We start from the raw sequence: 13,950 nt of genomic DNA on the forward strand, positions 1-13,950 counted from the left end.
CTGAGAATCTGGCTTCTTCTAAACTATTTACAAGAAAAAGACATCCTATTTCTGTACCCAGCCCTGCAGACTTCCACCTCAGTTTTATTATATCAGCTCATGGTTTCCCATTCTCAGCAAACATGTGGACAATTTTGCTTCCTAAAAGCTAGAGGAAGATTGAACACAGGGGAAGTGCATGCAAATCCATTCTTAGAGTACTGAAGGGCAAAATAGGCTAAAGAAAATGTCTGGACTTTATAGCTTCAGAGTTTGTGGTGCATTTGAGAGGGATGGAGAGAAAAAGAGAGATTTGTTCCAGAGAAGATGATCAAGGAAGTTGTGAACCCCAGCAAACACAAGTGTCCAGTCATAGATATGGGATGTTGCATGTCCTCCCCATCTCCAAATCCTGCTCCAGGAGATCTGGTGTCACATCTGCCAGCCCCAGCTATCGAATGTATGTCAAATGGCACCAGCAATCTGGATTTTACCTATTTTTGCCCCTTAGTCTGACTGGTGAAGGCTTGGGAATTGGAAATCAGCTCACCAGCCATTTCTAAGCAGATTTAGGGAAATTGAACTTACCATTTGCCTTTCCGAGCACAAGACAAAACAAACTCAAAAACAGGGCTTGGAAAGTCATTTTGGAAGGGAGCATCTGCTTCACCTGAAGAAAGATCAGAAGAGATGCATGGTTTAATAACAGATCATCTTCTGGTTATATCATGACTACAGGATGTGAACGCTAATGATTGCTTTGTCATTTAAGTAAAACAAACTTATCTGGGTAGATGACAAGTACTACAATTAGACAATAGAGATACCGCTGAGGTCAAGGTGTGAACGTTGCATGATGAAAGCTAGAAAGGCATTAACTTTCTGGATTGTTCTTCACAGAACAATGTTCTTCAAACATTTACGTACAGAATTGCAAACTGCAGTTTATTCTTTCATAGAGCTCATGAATATGGGTTTGCTGAATGGATGAACTGATGCACATGAAACAAAGGGTTATTACACTCTCTGTTAGACATGCTTTTGAAAGCCTGGTGCTTTCAGCTCAGAGACCCATGGACATGAGCAGATATGAGCTTTTACTCAGTTGCACTGTGATAGCAGAAATATCTACACAAACACTAGTGGAAGAAGGTGAACAGAAAAAAAGAGCCAGCGTCAGCCTTCAGACGTTCCTGGCAATGATTTTCCTCCACATTCGCACACACAGCCTGCATTGTGTGTCCAGTGGCTTCCACCAGGAGCGTAACATTGGTGTACAGCACAGCTCACGAGATTGAGGGATAAACTGAAAACATCTCGACACAAAACAGCATGAATTGGGGAACCTTTGGGGCACATCGCACCTGCTACATACAAACATTTCCAGGGAGGCAAAGGCGGCAAAACTGAGATTGCATTGCTGCTTTCAACTTACTTCATCACTTAATATTACCACAATGCTACCAAATTGTTGACCTGCCTGGAATTGTACCTGCTGTCATATTTAAGTGGAAACATTATTTTGCCTAATAATAATAATAATAACAATATTTGTAACACATATCATGTACACCTTCTTGTCTATGATTATAAACTAGCTGATGCTTTCTGGGAGCGTCTTCTACCAAGAACACAAGCAGACCCCTACTTCTGTAAGATTTTCACAACATGGAAAAAGCCAGAAAACAGAAACTGTGAAGCATTTTCTATGTTATCATCTGCCTTAAAAAAATAAAAAAAAAAGGATAGCTAATGAATAAATAAGTAAATGAAGAGAGAAAATTCTGTTTAAAAAACGACTTCCCAACAAACTCACACCTACAACACGTACACACTCTGCCACTAGCCTGCCTTTACATTTCAGGCTCGCTGTGCTAAAACAACTCCCGGGACAACTCCACAGATGCCAAGTGTGAATACAGAACACAATCTTGTGCGTAAAATCAAGACCTCAGCAACAAGCTTAATGCATCAGCAATAAGCTCAATGAATAACAAACTGATCAAGTAATAAAGCACAGGTAGTTGAGCATGGCTCTGCCATGGTCAGACAGCATTCCTAAAAACACACAAAAATCAGGAGCAAGCACAGCAAGTCAGAGGGAAGTTTGACGTTACAAAAGTGCATATAGACCACAGAAAGAAGCGCTACGCATGCTGGAAAGCACACCTTTCATAGCGATTACGGCTCGTTGCTTTTATTTCCCATGGTAAGACCATAACCTGGTAGGACAGTAACACACCATTGCTCCCATCCGGCGTAGCTACAAGATCTCCTTTCCACGAGCAAACAGCGGGTCGTGGAGCCACTCTGGTCACCCAAAAAAAGTCCTGTGGGATCCCAGGCCCACCCTTGTCTCCTGGTGGGAAGGGTGTAAGACAACAGGGCAGCCCTTTGCCGCATCCCGCTTTCCACCGCCGCACCCCAGAGGTCACCCGAACCCCAGCGCCGCGCTGCCCCCCGCCCTCCTGCCTCCAGCCCCGGCCTCGGCGGAGGCTGAGCCCCCAGCCCTCAGCCAGCAGCACCCGGGCAGCACCCGACCCCCCCAAACGAAAGCCCCAGGTACTCACGCTCCGCGCCCTCGGGCGCCGACAGCGTCCGCGACAAAGGCAGTGACAGCGGCCGCGCCACTGGCAGAGCCCCGCTGCAGAACGGGGCGGAGCGGGGCGGGGCGCCCCCCCCCAAAAAAAGTCCCGTAACGGGGGCGGGCAGAGCCCTCCGGACCCACCGGACCCCCGGGGGCTCGCCCCCTGCTTCCTCCTCCTCTGGGGCCGCTGCTGGCTGCGACGGGAGCAAGGTGGATGAGCAGCGGAACAGCGCCGAACAACGAGCATTAGGTAATAACATCCGTTAGCATTAATAGCATTATTTATTAATTTAATGTTTATTGTTATTATGTTTGCATTAAAGGCTTTCGTTTTGCAACAAAATGCTAAAAGTAGAATCCAACAGCAGGGGCACACGGATCAATAATAATTTATAAGAATGGCCAAGAGCAGTGACGTTCTCCATCCAGACATTAGGAAATAAGCATTAAAAAAAAAAAAAGTGAAAAAAATCTTATGGAAGAGTTATTTTATGATATAAAATCTCTAGGCAAGTTGATTTTATACCCAGGATCTTCTACAGCATCTTCCACTGCCAACGCTGCTTCTGCTGCCACCAGAGCTCTGTCCCAGGCTTGACAGAAACAGCCCACTTGTCAGTAACTACAAACGACATTCTTTATCACCTCTACAGGACAGCCAGCCTGTGTCTGCTGTTTGCTGTTTCTTGCTGCTTTCACACCTACTCTCACACTTGTGTTCACAGGTCATTCATACCAATTTCAACACTTCTGTTACATAGATAGAATGCTCCCTGTTTTAAAACATCATGGCTCCTGGGGAAAAACACCAGACTTGACACAGCTTACACACACATACACGACCCCCCCCCCCCCCCCCCAAATAGCTTGACAGAGATGCCCATGTAGTGGTCAAGAGCCCACATAAAATGGAAACCACTTCTTTAAGACAGATATGTGTGGTCAGGCAGTGGCTCTTCCAGCTGGATACAACCGTTCTTAGAGACAACAGCTCCACCACCACGCTTGATCTAGAGGAGCCCTTCCTCTGACAACTAACAAACCGAAGCCCAAACTCTGCCACTGCCTTTTTTGAATATTTTCTTCCATCTCCTAAGGCCAAGGAGTAGGTCTTGAGTTCCTCAGATTTCCCTCCACCAGTCTTCCCTTTTTTGTTTTGGGTGGAGAATGGGTGCCCTCCAAAGCAGGTCTGGTCTCCAGCAGCTATTCTACTGTCCTACTGCTTGTTGCTTGAGACTGATGTACCTATACTCCTCAGACATTTTTTTTCTTTTTATGAGAGAAAAAAAAAATCTCCTGTAATTACCTGCCTTCATAAATGTTGAGGGGATTTCTGAGGGAACTTTAGAGACCTGCAGACTATACAGCTTAAAATAAGTTTATCCAGAAGTGCTCTGTGCCATCAAAGCAACAAAAGCAGGGAAGTCCCAGGGACGTCTTCCTGCACTTAGTTCTTGATAATAAAGGGGACATTCAAGGGACTTGAATGATTTATTTATTTATTTATTTTATTAGCTTTCCCAGTAACCCATGTCTTCTGAGGTGGAAAGGTTCTATATTTATCTAAATTTTTCTGTTCCCTCAAAAGGCTGGGGGAACTGAGAGAAGAAGGAAGAAAATGATGAAAGGGTCTTCTTCTTTGGAAAAGAGGGAGGAAGCCAGAGCTGAGCAAAGAGAGGATAGTTCTGAAGCAATAAGTGAAGACTGGAGGTAACCTCAGGACAGAGGCAAACAGAAAGTACACCAGGCAGACCAGCAATTTCAGATAATAAAAACTTTTTATATTCATTATAGAAGAAAAAGACACAAAAGTCCCTTTCAGCCCCATTCTCCACTCTCATTTCAATTGCTTCTTTTAGCAAGCTCCCAGCTCAGCTCAGCAATTTCTGCCCAGTTCCACAAAGTTCTTTGTACATGACCTGCCCTCGAGCTGGTGGTGGCTGGGGTGACACTGACTCTCTAGTATGACAAAGCCTTTGAAGTCAGTGAGAACAAAAGTGAGTAGAAAGCTCTTGTCCTACGTTCTGGAGAGTTCTTTGTGCCCCTCCTTTTATTTTTTTCACCTGCAATGCTACGTGTGTGCTAGTGAAAAAGGAAATCTGAAATCCCTTTTGTCACAAATGAGTTCTATTCTTTAGTTTTCCCTTGCCTTCTGGGCAGACGCTCTCTGCTGTGGATGCATTTCATAGTTCTTCTTGTGATTTCTGGACTAATGATCTCTTCTAAGCAGAACCATTTGAGCCAGTAACCAGTGAAACTTTTACAGGCTAGAAGAAAAGGACGGCGTACAGCTGATGCACATTGCTGGTATTTAACAGGAGGAGAAAATAGTGAGTTAGAGTAAGAGTAGAGGCAGTGCCAAAGACGTCAGTAATGACAAGAGCACTAAATATTGCAGGACATATCAGCTGCTGGGGACCTGCATCAAGACCGTGAGACCCTGCTGACTGAATGCCCCTCTTGGTCTGCTCACATCAGTTAACATAACCCCCTTCATCATCAGATCCAAATAACACTATTAAAAGTCACAAATGCTCAGACACTTACACATGGAGGTCCTGCCTGGTTTGAAGCACCTGCTGCCTACCATCATGTCCCCAGTTGCCATGTCCCCCATAAGACCCTCTCTGTTCTCCAGCAACAGATCTAGGAGGGCACCTTTCCTAGGTGGCTCCCTTAGCACCTGCACCAAGAAGTTATTATCGAGGTGCTTTAGGAACCTCATGGACCTGCTTGTGTCAGCCGTGTGGTAATCCCAGTTGATGTCTAGCAAATTGAAGTCTCCCATAAGGACAAGGGCAGTTGATCTTGAGTTATTTCTTAGTTCCTCAAAGAATAAGTGTGTCATCGGTGTCGTCATCCTGGCCAGGTGGTCTGTAATAGACTCCCATGACAACATCCCCTTTATTTGTTTGTCCCTTAATCCTTACCCAGAGGCTCTCAACTTTGCCATCACCAACTGCAAGCTCCACACAGTCCAGCCCCTCCTTTATGTACAGCGCCACCCCACCACCTCGCCTGCCCTGCCTGTCCCTCCTGAGGGGCCTGTAACCATCTATTGGTTACATCTACATCTATTGACACACCAGTAACAGGACTCATCCCACCAGGTTTAGCTTATGCTAATGATGTCATAGCTGTGGGACTGGGCCAAGACTTCTAGCTCATCCCTTTTATTCCTCATACTGCGTGCGCTTGTGTAGAAGTACTTCAAATGCACCTCATTGTATGCAGCACCTTGTGGAGCAGACTGAAGGACCTCACTAGCACACAGTCCCTCTGATTCTAGCATGCCATCCCCTAGCTTATCACTGGCAGGCCTGGTTTTATCCCTTTCCTCCTTTGACTCTAGTTTAAAGCCCTATCTATCAGCCCTACTAACTCCTGGGCAAAAATCCTTTTCCCCCTCTGAGAGAGGTGTGTCCCATCTGGTGCCAGCAGGCCTGATGTTGCCTAGACCTTCCCATGATCAAGAAACCCAAAGTTCTGCTGGTGGCACCAGTCTTGAAGCGACGTATTGATGAGCCAAGTCTGCCTGTCAACATTGATCCCTCCTATCGGAAGGACAGAGACAAACACGACCTGTGCCCCTGATCCTTTAACCAGTCACCCCAAAGCCCTAAAGTCCCTTTTGATTGCTCTCAGACTTCTCCTTGCTACTTTGTCATTACCAGCCTGAAAAAACAGTAGTGGGTAGTAGTCAGAGGCTGTACTAGGAGATTGACTTTCCTGGCAATGTCTCTTACCCAAGTCCAAGGACAGCATATCTGGCCCTCTGTCTCTTTCAGAAGGGAGTCTCCCATGACAATAATCCTTCTTTCTTTCTTGGTAGAAGATGTAGTGATGTGGGGGGTAAGTTGCCTTGCCTTAGGCCCCCCTTCCAGCCAGGATGGGCTTTCATCTACATCGTTGTTCTGACTGTCATGTTCTAGAGCCTCATACCTGTTATATAAGGGTAGATGGGAAGGTGAGGGGGGCAGGGAGAGGGCTCGCCTACCACCCCGAGCAGAAACCTGTTTCCATTCCCCCCTTGGCCTAGGTCCCCTCCTACTGCCTGGCGGGATGGAGGAACCTTTGTCTTTTGTGCAGTGGCTGTCTGATGGGATAGGGGAACCTTTGTTTCTTGTGTGGTGGCTGGCTTGTGAGCCTGTCTCAGGGCGGGCAGAGTATGCTTCCACCAGTCAATTTCCCTCTCTGACTCCCTGATGCTCCTCAGCCTACTCACCTCCTCCCGAAGCTCCGCCACCAGGCTGAGCACAACCTGTGCACACCTCCCACAGGCATACCCACCGCTGCTGCTGTTGGATACGGACAGAAGACTCGGGCACACCCTGCAGCCCAAGGCCTGGACAGCCGCATGTTTCCCCGAGACCTCTGTCTGGGTAGCCACATCACTAGCTGTGGCTGGAGAGGCCGCAAGAGACGCAGAGGCCATGGCTTTCTGCTGGGTGGATACCACGGCTGGGCTCTTCACGAGCAGGTTACAAGCACCGTTGGGAAAGACCACTGGAAAGGAGCAGTGAGGAGCCCTCCCTGCTCGCCCTGACTGACGCACTGTGCTGTGTTTACCCCTCCGGGTTGCTCGCGCTTCCTAGGGGAGGACAAGTGACTTCTTAAAATTTTTAAAGAGGATTTAATGTCAGAGTACTCTCCTTCAGGAAAAGCCAAGCTGAAGCCTCCCATTGTAACCTATGTGCGTGTGGCACAACAGATTCCAAGGCAAGCTGAAGCAGCACGTGTCTTTCACCACACAGGGAATTTTCTGCCCTTTAAACACCGAGCTACACTTGGCTAAAACGTCACTCAAGATTCTGCTAAAGCTCCCCTGACCGAGAAGGCTGCAGAAAATCCAGCTCCCTCATGAGACAGTTGATGCCTGACAACCTCTTGGCAGAATTTGGCAGAGGGATTTTGGCACCCTAGATGCCTTTACAGCTACCAAAATGCCTGATGTTACCACTTCTTCTTGTGGTTCCATGCTTGCCCTAGCTAACATTCTTTTAGCTGTCACAGCCCAACCTGATGGTGGTGGGAACATTTCCCCATTCCTTCCCTGGGTAAACACTCGTCTTGCCTGGTCCTTTGCAAGATCTCCAGGAGCACAAGGCAGGACTGAAAACAAGTTCCCGCTCTGTCGCCTTCCATACTTCGCCTTCCAGTGACCACGGTCAGAGGGTCCTCTGCAGGACAACCCCCATAAAGCCATTTTGTGGTGCGATTCCTGCATCTCTTTGGAAACAGTGGCTGCACTTGTTTAATAGCACACTTCCTTAATATCCGCGATTTTGATGGGTAACAAGAAGGCTATTTGACATTCCAAACAGAAAAGAAAATCAGCACTCGCGACTTACAGTTTGAGTGGCAGGGCCACAGGAGGCCTTTTCAGGTCCCTTCCAGGTCTCTCCCACTAGAGGGTACTCTGTCATTACAGAAGAACCCGCTCTGCTTTGAGGCTGTGCAAGCTGTTGGAAGAGTCTTTGCAAATCCGTGGGGGAGTCGCTTGTAACACCCCGCATGACGATACAGAGAGCTATGGGGGAAGCTTTCCTGCTCGAGTCCTTAACCACACTACTTTTTCCCAAATACCTACTATCTTGGTATGCTCCCACAGGTCTTGCTGTACCCGCAGCACAGATCCGCCTGCCTGATCACTTGTGGAACAGCAGAGGCGAAGATGCAGCAACGTGTTGCTCAGGATGTTAACTTCACAGGCTTCCACACCCGTACCTTCTACACCTGTAACTTCTCCTTTCACTTAAAAAGAACAAAGCAAAGAGTTCAGATACAGAGAAAAAAAACAGTGTCAGGAGGGGCATCACAAGGTAGCTCAGACTGGAGGGGACCCGAGAGGTCACCTCCTGCAAGACCCTGCACAAAACAGAGCCAGGTAGATCAGCCTGCTCCAGGCCTTGTCTGGGTGAGTTTGGGCTGTCTCCAGGGGTGGGGCCTCCTCAGACTCTCTGGGCACCCACTCCAGCATCTGTCCTTCTGCTTGGTAAGGAAAAAGACATTTATTATACCGAGTTGGAACTTCTTGTGCCTGCTGCTTCCAGCCTGCCACCAAGCACTTCTGAGAGGAGGTCAGTGCCATCTTCTCCACAGCCCCTGGGCTCAGCCAGCACACCCCTGGCTTGCAGACCATGCCTCTACTCACCAGCTCTTCCAGCTCCATATGCTTGCTGGCACTCACCTACTTGTACACCTGTGCTCGCTCCAGGTGCTTCACCATGGACACATGGGTGCTGACCCTGCTCCCTGCTGGTGGCTGGTGTTGCCACTCTTGCAGCTCTCCAGTCGCTGGCACCATGGTCCCAGCCTAGCTGCTGGCACCAGACCCCCATGCACACAAGCACACCAAATAAAGAGCTCTTTACCCAGGACAAGAACTAGAAAAGCATTTAATAAGAAAACAGGACAGAGAGTGCTGATCAGGCACAGAACGTGGCCAGACAAGTGTCCTGATCAGCTGCCTGTTTACACATTTTACTTCCATTTTCCCATGCTTTTTTCTCCCCAAATCCCCCAATCCCTCCCTTTCCGACCCTCAGTTCCTCCCACCTAAATATCCCATATACAACCTGTACAGACCTGAAATGCTTTTCCCCTGCACCCCATTGCATGTCCCATACCCCCGCAAGGCAGTGACCCCTCGGTCCCAAAGGTGCTCCGGTGGTGGCTCATCTTGATGGTTTTCACGCCTGGACTCTGGGGCTGAGGGTCCCCTGGGGGACAGACCTGGGAGGGCCCACGCAGATTGTCCTTTCCCCTGCATCCTCAGCTTGGGTTCCACACCTGCTCGTAGGCCTCATTGCTCCTCTGGGCTTGTGGAGACAGGGCTTTGGTGGGCTGGTGGCTCTCCGGTGCTGGGCTGGGGAGCAGCGGTGTCAGGGCCTGATTCAGGCTCCCCACCTGCCGTTGCCTCTCTGTGCTCCACCATGGGCATGCAGCCCAACTCCTTATCGCACACCTCAGCAAGTTCCCTCTGAAGCATGTCTGGGCTCTCTGCTTCCTCTGGAAATGAGAGGCTGTACCTCGGGGTCTCTTCCAGGTTTCTCTTTTTACGTGGTAGCCTTTTGCGGAGCCAAGATCCTGGTGTCTCTTCCTGTAAAACAGCCACCGCATGGTTGTGGTAACCATGGCCATAATCTAGCAGACCAGAAAACAGGAGGGCTCCTGTTCACAGTACAGGACTAGCAAGAGCTTGGACGGAGGACACCTGTAGGAGGTCAAAGGAGAGTGACTGGTGGGGGTGACTAGCAGCCATGGTAAGCTGCTGGTTTGTGTCTGTGTGTGCCACCAGCCCTCCAGCGCACCTTCATGCCTGTGCAACCAGCAGGGCAGGACAAACATTTCTGGGAAAAAGTCTACGTGAGGCTGTCAGCTACAGAGCCCAAACTCTGGAGTGCTCTGTCACCTTTCTCCAGAAGGGACATCCCAGCCACCCACCCTCCTGGGCATTTCCAGTACTTCTCCTCTGCCTTTCCACTTAACTGTAGCTTAACTTTCCTCCTTCAAGCTCCAGGCATTCCCCAGCATTGCTAGGGCTTAGCTGGAGGCACATGTGCTGTCACCGACCCAGTGCAAGTGTTTTGGCACATTCCTGGTAAGCATTGTCCAAGATTTCAGGAGGATTTGAGGGATTACTGGAAGTCTTGGGCTTTGGCATTACCTCATTTTGGTAAGCAGTGCGCTGGTCCTTTGGTGTGCACAGGTTTGCGGCTTGCTCACCTACATCCTGCTCTAAACCTTTCTCCCTTGCAGGTGTGCTGAGTGCTCTGGGTCTCTGCAGACTGGAAAAAACAAACAAACAACATTAACGCATCATATAATGCTCAGAAACCTCCTAGTATTTAGAGTGAATCTTGCTATTTTAAAACTAATGCTACTGTCTTGATAAGTTTCCATAGCAGGCATATGAAAACACCAATAGGAAACAGAAAAGCAAATTGCAATGTGAACACAGGCAAGCCATGTCATTTATAAGAAAGCAAAAATCACTCTTACTTTTTCCTCTTTCTGTAGATTAGCCTGATGATGAAAAATATCAATACTGTGGAGATCACACCTATGAAGGTCACCACAATGGCTGTGCTCTTCCGTTTACCTACAAAGAGAGACAGAGCATGGAAGGGTATCAATATGTTCCTCAGGTCCTTTTCCAGAGGTTGGGACTGAACTGAAACATTAACCATTTTATTTTTAAATAAATACCATAAATATCTCATGTCCCTGGTAGCAGGGGAACCATACCCCAGCGTTCCTACTCCTGACTTGTTTGTGTTTCTGCTTCCATGCAAAGAAGTCTTATCATGGGGGAAGTCTCTCACCTTTCCTGAGAGATGTAAGACCTTTTATCTAAGAGATTGCTCCCCAGCATTCGACAGCCAGAGGCCAGCTCTGCTAGTACTCTCCAGCTATGGATGCTGCTGCAGAGCATCAGCTCTGAATTGGTGTTTACGTACAAATAGAAACATTCAGAGATATATGTATATACATGCAACATACCTACATAAACGTTATGTATATACACATGTACACACACACACCACACAGCCACTTAAGTATTGTAGGAAGTCTTCTGGATGTTTTCAAATCAAGAAATCTTCATCCCACATAAGTCTGCACTCCCAGGAAAGATCTCTACTGAGACCTACTTAAGACAAGCTGCACTCCCACAATTGCACATACCAATGACTGTCTGGATGCCAGCCAGACAATTTGCAATTGCACAGACCATGATTGTGCTTTCTTTGCCATGAGGCTGGCTACTGATACTGCTTTCCAAAGTACCCCCTACTACAAGCTGCACTTCTCCATGCAAACACAGGCTACTTTTACCTCTTTTTCCTGGAAATGTCTTCACTTTCCTTCCCTGTGGGTGGTCAAGGAGGCAAGCCAAATTGTGGAGGTGGCTAGCAGAGAAGGTGCATCTGTTTGCCACTGTTACTGTTCCATTTGGATTTTGGATGTAGTGTATCTTGGGGGGTTCATACAGGTCTTCATCTATCAGCCAGGTGATATTGGGAGCAGGCTTTCCTGTTGCTGAGCAGACTGCAGTGAGTAGATCCTTGGTGGCCAGGTGGGACTCAAATTCCACTGTTAGCTCAGAAATTGCTGAGAGCAAAGAGAGGAGATACTTACTACACTCTGTGGTGAGTTAGTGGTCAAAGCTGGGTAGGTCAGCTCTCTGAACTTGGGTTCTCATCCAAATGCATCCCTTGGCTTATTTACCTTCACTACCTCTAAGGAAAGGCATGGTGATTCTGGAGAATATCCACTGAGCAGATGCTGCTGCATGGAAAGTCTCCATATGATGGAAGGGATAACACTTCACCTGCCTCCTGACTCCATCAGACCTGTGCTGCAGGCCTGAAAGTGAAAATAATTGGAAAACTTACTCTGAATGTTGAGGCATATATCTTTACTGTAAGAGCCATCAGGGAACGCATTGAAGATGCATCTGTAGCAGGACTCATCCTCAAAAGTGAGATTTTGGATTGTGATGGCTGAGGCTTTCAGGGCTGCTCTAGTGAAACGCGCCTTCTTCTGAAATGACCCTATCAGCCGCAGCCCATAGGTTTTACTGTAGGTGGCTATGTTCTGGAAGGAAGACCCATTTCTCTTCTGCCAGGTGACTTGCAAGACATCCAAGGAGAGCGAGAAGTTGCAATAGATGTTAGCCTCTCCACCAAGGGCTGCTGCAATAAAGCTTTCAGACTTCACTGCTTCCTTCACGCCTAGGAACAAAGCAGACCTCAAGATCAGAGGAAGAGAGGAAAAAAACAATTCACTTGGGAAAACCTGTAGTCCCCTGAAGTCCCCATCCAGTCACAGCCTTCCCATCTCACAGAGCACTGGAACAGGAAACTACACCATGAATCCACGGGGGATGTTTGGCTACCCGTGGACTCCCTGATTTTGCATGTGGCCATCACTTTGTTAGCCTGCATGATGCATTTCCCAGCCACGAGGCAGTGCTGTGGTGCGAAGAAAGGAGGCAAAGGATCATACTGATGGTGCGATACACCAGGGAAGGACTGCAGCATAGGTCCTGCCGTGCATTTGGATTTCCTCATTCATGCAGAGGCAAGGTGTCTTAGCACAGCAAATCAAGACGTGGGTCATTTGCCTGCTCCCCACACGTGGTCCCCACATGTGGCCCTGGAAATGCAGTGCTACCACCCTCACTGAGGTTGGGAGGTGGGACAGGGGCAGAGGGGCTCTCCAGCAGGGCCATGGGTGCCTTTCTGCCCCACTGATGGGCAAAGTGACTCGTCCCTTAGCCACCTGCCTGCCCACACCCCACCTCTGCAAAAACGATCCCTCTTTGACCTGGATAGCACTGGGCTGTCCTGTAAAGTCCCAGCAAAATGGCTCCTGCTCTGGCGAGCATCCCCCTGCCCCTCACACTGGCATCTGCGGAGACATGGGGGGCAGCCCAGGGCTCCCCACCACCAGAAGATCTGCCTCTACAACAGAAGAGTTGTTCTTCCTGTCCCAACAGAAACATGAGAGAGACACAGAGCCACAATGGGAAATGCAAGCCTCCTCCTGCTAAGGAGCTCAGCCTAAACAGCCTCTGAGCCTCTCCATGTGCCCAGAGAGGCTGGTCAAGCTCCAGAAAACCTCCATGGGGAAAGAGCATTCCTACTCACCACTGGCAGCCTCCTTCAGCCAGCAGCCCCTGCAGAGCAGGAGCAGGCAGATCCCAGCCCAGTAGACCCAGGGCAAAAGCATGGTGGGGCTGCGCGTGGGCCAAAAACTCGCCACTTCTCCCACCTCCGTCAGCAAGAGGCTGGCACACACACAGGGGAAAGTGGAAGATTTCGCGCTTTTTTTCAAAGCTCTGCTGGGGGAACCAATCCACAAACACTGCAGCAAACATGTTCCCTCATTTCCTCCTACTGTTGCTGGTCAATCATTAATGCCTGTGAGCAATGTTCACAACGCCTTGGCATCGTGACACAGCTGCCCAGCTTCGTTCCCCAGACTGCAAGGGTTATCAGGCATATGGAAATAATCAACACCCCCTAAAAAAAAAGAGAGCAGTCTTCCTCACAGACCTGTTAGAGCCACCCTGGTGAGCTCAGTTATGGGTGCCACCATAGGACTTGCAGCTTGCCAGGTGTAACTGCAAGCTGTTCCCAATACGTGCAGGTGGCTGATGGCCAGCGGGAAGAGTAGCTCTGGGTGCCAATCCCAGGCAAACCAGGGCACATCACCCTGCTCCCGCTCACCCAGTGCCAGGGACTCACCAGCAAGCACAAGAGATGCTCCTCCACTGAGAGGAGCACGGAGGCACCCACAGGCCCCATTGCTTCACTCCAGCCTGCAAGAAGCCAAGACCGCAAGCTGGATCATGAAAGGAGTCTGCAGAGGGCAGG

The 13,950-nt window shown here is 48.9% G+C and overlaps 2 protein-coding genes across 17 annotated transcripts in view; both read right to left on the reverse strand.

Annotated features, from left to right (window-relative positions):
* Positions 1 to 2,792, reverse strand: part of LOC310900205 (OX-2 membrane glycoprotein-like) — a 50,477-nt gene extending 47,685 nt beyond the window's left edge. For 5 of the 15 annotated variants that reach the window (XM_083837800.1, XM_083837810.1, XM_083837808.1 and 2 more), the window contains exons 1-2: positions 2,222 to 2,505; positions 568 to 649 (exon numbers count right to left, since the gene is read on the reverse strand). In XM_083837800.1, the coding sequence (XP_083693926.1) occupies positions 568 to 649; positions 2,222 to 2,233 (94 nt within the window). In that variant the 5' untranslated portion in view covers positions 2,234 to 2,505. Of the gene's footprint in view, positions 1 to 567; positions 650 to 2,148; positions 2,506 to 2,549 lie in introns of those variants that run through there. The other 10 variants (XM_083837811.1, XM_083837805.1, XM_083837803.1 and 7 more) reach the window with 5 other exon arrangements.
* Positions 2,793 to 6,850: 4,058 nt separating this feature from the next.
* On the reverse strand, positions 6,851 to 13,942 carry LOC310900158 (uncharacterized protein). Of its 2 annotated transcripts, XR_014584877.1 has the most exons (7): positions 13,222 to 13,942; positions 11,965 to 12,303; positions 11,405 to 11,680; positions 10,571 to 10,670; positions 10,236 to 10,356; positions 8,587 to 9,668; positions 6,851 to 8,320 (listed from the first exon to the last, which is right to left on the reverse strand). XR_014584877.1 is itself a non-coding variant. In XM_083837652.1 (6 exons), the coding sequence occupies exons 1-6, from the start codon at positions 13,301 to 13,303 to the stop codon at positions 9,372 to 9,374; spliced, it is 1,215 nt and encodes a 404-aa protein (XP_083693778.1). In that variant the 5' UTR covers positions 13,304 to 13,942; the 3' UTR covers positions 6,851 to 9,371. The 2 variants fall into 2 exon arrangements, 1 of the variants encoding a protein (XP_083693778.1); XM_083837652.1 differs by having other exon boundaries at positions 6,851 to 9,668.
* Positions 13,943 to 13,950: the final 8 nt, after the last annotated feature.

The sequence above is a fragment of the Anser anser genome (assembly GCF_964211835.1).
Source record: "Anser anser genome assembly, chromosome: 1".
Classification (NCBI taxonomy): Eukaryota; Metazoa; Chordata; class Aves; order Anseriformes; family Anatidae; genus Anser; species Anser anser.